The sequence below is a fragment of the Oncorhynchus mykiss genome, chromosome 16 (genome assembly GCF_013265735.2).
Source record: "Oncorhynchus mykiss isolate Arlee chromosome 16, USDA_OmykA_1.1, whole genome shotgun sequence".
In the NCBI taxonomy this organism is placed as follows: domain Eukaryota; kingdom Metazoa; phylum Chordata; class Actinopteri; order Salmoniformes; family Salmonidae; genus Oncorhynchus; species Oncorhynchus mykiss.
In genome coordinates, this window is record NC_048580.1 from 59,083,628 (window position 1) to 59,089,627 (window position 6,000).

At 46.4% G+C, this 6,000-nt stretch overlaps 1 protein-coding gene across 1 annotated transcript in view; it reads left to right on the forward strand.

The window, feature by feature from the left end:
* Positions 1-6,000, forward strand: part of LOC110492422 (FYVE, RhoGEF and PH domain-containing protein 3) — a 112,688-nt gene that overhangs the window by 83,391 nt on the left and 23,297 nt on the right. Inside the window, exons 3-4 of the mRNA XM_036947396.1 lie at positions 268-469; positions 1,383-2,031. Coding sequence (XP_036803291.1) covers positions 268-469; positions 1,383-2,031 — 851 coding nt within the window. The remainder of the gene's footprint in view (positions 1-267; positions 470-1,382; positions 2,032-6,000) is intronic.

The window sequence follows — 6,000 nt, forward strand, 5'->3', positions numbered from 1 at the left end:
TCTCCTGTGCTGTGTTCCTGGACCTACTCTTGGAGTTGAGCATTTATATGTTGTGTTTTGTGGTGGCATTTGGACTGTGGTTTTGTGAGTGGGTAGCTGCAGCAGCCAAGGGCGTCTGGAATACAGAAATGGAGGCTTTCTCACACCGGGGCACTTGAAACAGGACTGTTTCTGCCGTCACACCAGTGACCTGACCTAGTATCTGTTTTTTTCACTCTTTCCTTCTTCCTCATTCCATTTCCCCTCTTCCTGGACCTGGACCTACAGTGCCGCCTAAGCCCCTTCACCTGCTGGCCCTCGGACAGGACAAGAAGCCCAAGAGGATCCCCCCAGCCCCCTCCAGGCCGCTGCCTGCTCCCCCAACTTCGCCCAAGCCGCGGCCCAGCCAGACCCCCCCTGGCCTGGCCACACTGCCTCAAAGAGAAGCCCAGAACGTGGGGCTACTCATCGAGAGGTTTGAGAAGTCCAGGTACTTTACTGCACTGCAGGGGGTAGGAGATTCCACAAGGTGTTCTCACCCTGTATCATTATATTTAGTTGGATTATTTATGATGTGGGTATTGCTATACGAGTATGAATGTTTTGCACGGAATACACACTCAATGTCTGTCTTACCCTCTGTCACAGAATACACACTCAATGTCTGTCTTAACCTCTGTCACAGAATACACACTCAATGTCTGTCTTACCCTCTGTCACAGAATACACACTCAATGTCTGTCTTAACCTCTGTCACAGAATACACACTCAATGTCTGTTTTACCCTCTGTTACAGAATACACACTCAATGTCTGTCTTAACCTCTGTCACAGAATACACACTCAATGTCTGTCTTAACCTCTGTCACAGAATACACACTCAATGTCTGTCTTACCCTCTGTCACAGAATACACACTCAATGTCTGTCTTAACCTCTGTCACAGAATACACACTCAATGTCTGTCTTAACCTCTATCACAGAATACACACTCAATGTCTGTTTTACCCTCTGTTACAGAATACACACTCAATGTCTGTCTTAACCTCTGTCACATAATACACACTCAATGTCTGTTTTACCCTCTGTTACAGAATACACACTCAATGTCTGTCTTAACCTCTGTCACAGAATACACACTCAATGTCTGTTTTACCCTCTGTTACAGAATACACACTCAATGTCTGTCTTAACCTCTGTCACAGAATACACACTCAATGTCTGTTTTACCCTCTGTTACAGAATACACACTCAATGTCTGTCTTACCCTCTGTCACAGAATACACACTCAATGTCTGTCTTACCCTCTGTCACAGAATACACACTCAATGTCTGTCTTACCCTCTGTCACAGAATACACACTCAATGCCTCGTTTTTTAGTCACGTTTCTTCTTTATTTCCCAGGATTCCGATTCTTGGCGTCCCCCCGAAGAATCAGCTCCACCTGTGCCTGAGTATGGACGCCATGTCTGAGACCACACCCCCCTCTGCCCCTGACCCCACAGCACACTCCCCTTCAGGGTCAGCAGGAGCAAAGGACTCTGGGAAACGCTCCCCCGCCGACAAACTTGCACATATCGTCTCGGAGCGGATTGATGAGGTCACAGAGCTGATAGAACTCTCACGCCTGGCCTCACTCCACATCGACGGCCACGAGGACATTCCTCTGGACTCAATGGAGGACCACCTCGACATCGCCCATGGCGATGGAGTTGGTTCCCTTGACGATGTGGAGCGGGAGGAGAGAGGCTCTTCCCATGAGCTCCAGGACAATCCGGACTCTCTCTCCTCGGAGCAGAACTTAAATGGGAAGATTCCCAACAGGGACAGCGGGATTGACAGCCCATCGTGTGCGGTGGAGGGGGAGGTGTTCCCCAACGAGGACGCCATCGACGAGGAAGAGCGCTATGACAGCGTCACGGAGACGGAGACCAGTGTGTCCTGCTGCATAACCCTGGACAACAAGCGTGACTCCACGCAGGACGAGGACAGTGACCTGGATGAGGTCAGCAGTGGGGAGATGGAGGGAGGAGAGAAGACAGACACACACAGGGTGAGTCAGACACACACACATTCTTATCAGTCCTCTCAGTTCGTAGGGCAGTAACTGTAACCTGACCATCTATTATTGTCTGGATGAACTATCTGAAAGTCTGCATCAGTTTCAGATGTTGTTTTTGTTTATGAAACTGTGGGCCTACACACAGCACAACACACACACACACCCAAACAAACAAACAGACACACTATTTCAAGTGTATGTGTGGTGGTCACAAGAGTCTGTGCAGTATTTAAAAGTGGATGTGCTGTGGGTTGTAGGGAGATGAGTACCTGCCCAGGGCTGTAAAAGGATCTTGTGACTACTGCTAGAGGACAAACTAAACCAGACAGAAACCTGCACACAGCCCAGCTGCTGTTTCCTCTGACATCCCACCGTTGATCTGTGTGAGAGTGATACTGACACTTCCAACAGAGAACTTCACATTTTACCGGTCCGGTATACATGAACCCCCCTGCCAGAAAAATACTGTCTATTTATTGGAATTAAAGGATAAGAGGAAGGTCAAGAAACATCAGACAGAAATAGAAAGAGAGAAAAGGAGGTATAGAAAAAATAGAGACAGAATGCAAGTCAGCAAGAGAATGAGAGAGTGTGCTGAAAGTTAGCTAACGAGGACAAGTGTGAGAAAGAGATGGGTGGGCGGAGGTGATGAGTGGTAGCTGAAACTAGAGTACAGGACCGTCGTCATGGGTGTCATCAGTACAGGACAGTCATCATGGGTGTCATCAGTACAGGACAGTCATCAGTACAGGACAGCTATCATGGGTGTTAGCAGCACTGTGATGTTATCCCCTCAGCATTGTTATGATGGGGCACAGCCCAACACACCCAAACACACACCCATGTGAGCACACGCACTTACACAGACACACAAACACACACACACACACACACACACACACCGTAGTGACAGCCCATACCCTTTACCTCATGAGCAAGGGAACTCCATGTTTCTTGATATCAGCATTACTGTCAAGAGGAAATGTGTGTGGGGAGGGGCAGGAGGTGTGTGGGGAGGGGTGTGAAGGGACAGTGTCACTCTCTGACACTAACAGCTGGTATGTTGATAGCGTTTTAATGACACTGCTGTCGCAGAGGATGTGGGTTGTGGGGATGCACATTGCGACAGGAAAATAAAGAAATGTACTTTCTTTCAGTCTTTAGCTCTGCTACAGAAATAGATGAGATATTTTACCTGCAGGGTATTATTATGCCTATGTGAGAGTGTGCTTGTTTGTGAACATACACTGCATGACCAAAAGAAAGAAAGAATGTGGACATCTCATTCCAAAATCATGGGCATTAATATGGTGTTGTTCCCCTCTTTGCTGCTACAACAGCCTCCACTCTTCTGGGAAGGCTTTCCACTAGATGTTGGAACATTGCTGCTATAATAGCCTCCATTCTTCTGGGAAGGCTTTGCACTAGATGTTGGAACATTGCTGCTATAACAGCCTCCATTCTTCTGGGAAGGCTTTCCACTAGATGTTGGAACATTGCTGCTATAACAGCCTCCATTCTTCTGGGAAGGCTTTCCACTAGATGTTGGAACATTGCTGCTATAACAGCCTCCACTCTTATGGGAAGGCTTTGCACTAGATGTTGGAACATTGCTGCGGGGACTTGCTTCCATTCAGCCACAAGAGCATTAGTGAGGTTGGGCACTGATATTGGGCGATTAGGCCTGGCTCGCTGCCGGCATTCCAATTCATCCCAAAGTTGCTTGATGGGGTTGAGGTCAGTGCTCTGTGCAGGGCAGTCAAGTTCTTCCACACCAACCTCGACAAAACATTTCTGTATGGACCTCGCTTTGTGCACGGGACATTGTAATTTTGAAACAGTAAAGGGCCTTCCTCAAACTGTTGCCACAAAGTTGGAAGCACAGAATTGTCTAGAATGTCATTGTATGCAATAGCTTTAAGATTTCCCTTCACTGGAACTAAGGGGCCTAGCCCGAACCATGAAAAACATTATTCCTAATCGGCCAAACCCAGATTAGTCCGTGGTGAAGTGTGATTCATCACTCCAGAGAATGTCTTTCCACTGCTTCAGAGTCCAATGGCGACGAGCTTTACACCACTCCTGCTGATGCTTGGCATTGCCCATGCCGATCTTAGGCTTGTGTGTGGCTGTTCGGCCATGAAAACCAATTTTATAAAGCTTCCGATGAACAATTATTGTGCTGACGTTGCTTCCAGAGACCGTTTGGAACTCGGTAGTGAGTGTTGCAACCGAGGACAGATAATTTTTTACACGTTATGCGCTTCAGCACTCGGCGGTCCCATTCTGTGAGCTTGTGTGGCCTACCACTTTGTGGCTGAGCCATTGTTGCTTCTAGACATTTCCACTTCACAATAAAGACTCTTGCATTTGATCGGGGCAGCTCTAGCAGGGCAGAAATTTTACGTACTAACTTGATGGAAAGGTGGCATCCTATGATGGTACCATGTTGAAAGTCACTGAGCTCTTCCGTAAGGCCATTCTACTGACAATGTTTGTCTATGGAGATGGCATGGCTGTGTGTGTAACGTGTGCCCTGGGAGTCGGGAAGCAAGTTCAGAGAGTGAATAATTTAATAAACAAAACACGAACAACTGGAACAGAAACAATAACACCTGGGGAAGGAACCAAAGGAAGTGACATATATAGGGCAGGTAATCAAGGAGGTGATGGAGTCCAGGTGAGTGTCATTAGGTGCTGATGCTCGTGACAAGTGTGCACAATAATCAGCAGTCTGGTGACCTAGAGGTCGGAGAGGGAGCACACGTGACAATGTGTTTGATTTTATACACCTCTCAGCCAAGGGTGTGGCTGAAATAGCCAAATCCACTGATTTGAAGGGGTGTCCACATACTTTTGTTTGTATAGTGTGTCTGTACAGTATGTTTTACAGTTTTCTCCTTTCCTGGTTGTGTGTGTGATAATGTGTGTGTACCAGACAGCTGTTACAAAACACAATGTCACAATATAGTACATCCTCACTCTGTGAGGTCTGGTCCCTGTCACTGTCAGTCCAGGAATGTCATTTCACCCATTATGTTAATCCCTGTTCTAGAATCTGTGAAGTGGTGAAACTGAATACACATCCGCAGCAGTTTACATGTCATCTCAGCTCCACTAGTAAACACAGTATTGGTGACTAAATCAGCTCTCAGTAAACCAGAACTGATGACTGATTACTGCAACATGCCAGTGTTCATTTCATTAACAAAAAAGTGACAAAAATATTGGTCAAACACCAATTTTCCAGTGGCTATTGATGAGACTTTAACTGACTAAATAGACCCAGAAAGGTCTATAACTAAAGACATTTTTCATTTCATTTCAATTGACTAAAATATGATTATCTCTGTCACTAAAATCTGACTACTAAATGGACTGGACAAGAGCTTTTGGAGAGATTGAGAGCTTTTCAGTGATAAGCACAATTGATATTAGCAGCACAGATGCGCAGCACAGTTCTGTTCAGCAGTGGGAAGGATGGGCCACACTCGGCACACACAGCCTACATCAGCTGGTGAGCTGCGGGGGAGCAAGCGATCCGTGTGAGCAGACAGGCTCTGCTTCGTCTCCTCAGATTATACACATTGTGCAGGCAACCCTCTTGCTTCCCCATAGCTAACCAGTCACCACCAGCCTTCTAGTTAGCTACCTTTTCGCTGGTTAAGAACCACAATCAGCTTTACAAAATTAAAAACAATAGCATAGTGTTTAATAGTAAAACAACAGTCTAGCTATATTTTTCTTTCCCTTGAGTCTAGAAAGACTGTTTGAAATTGTAGTCTTGCTCAACCCTCCCAGTTAACCCATTGGATTTCATAGCCAGGTTCTGTAGCCAACATAGCCAAGTCTCACTGTTTTCCTCAAGGTAATTTGAGCCCTTACCGTTCAAAAGATATGACCCAAAATACCGGCGCTACGTTTTTTAAATTTCTATTGTGCATTGGCGGGCCGCATTTT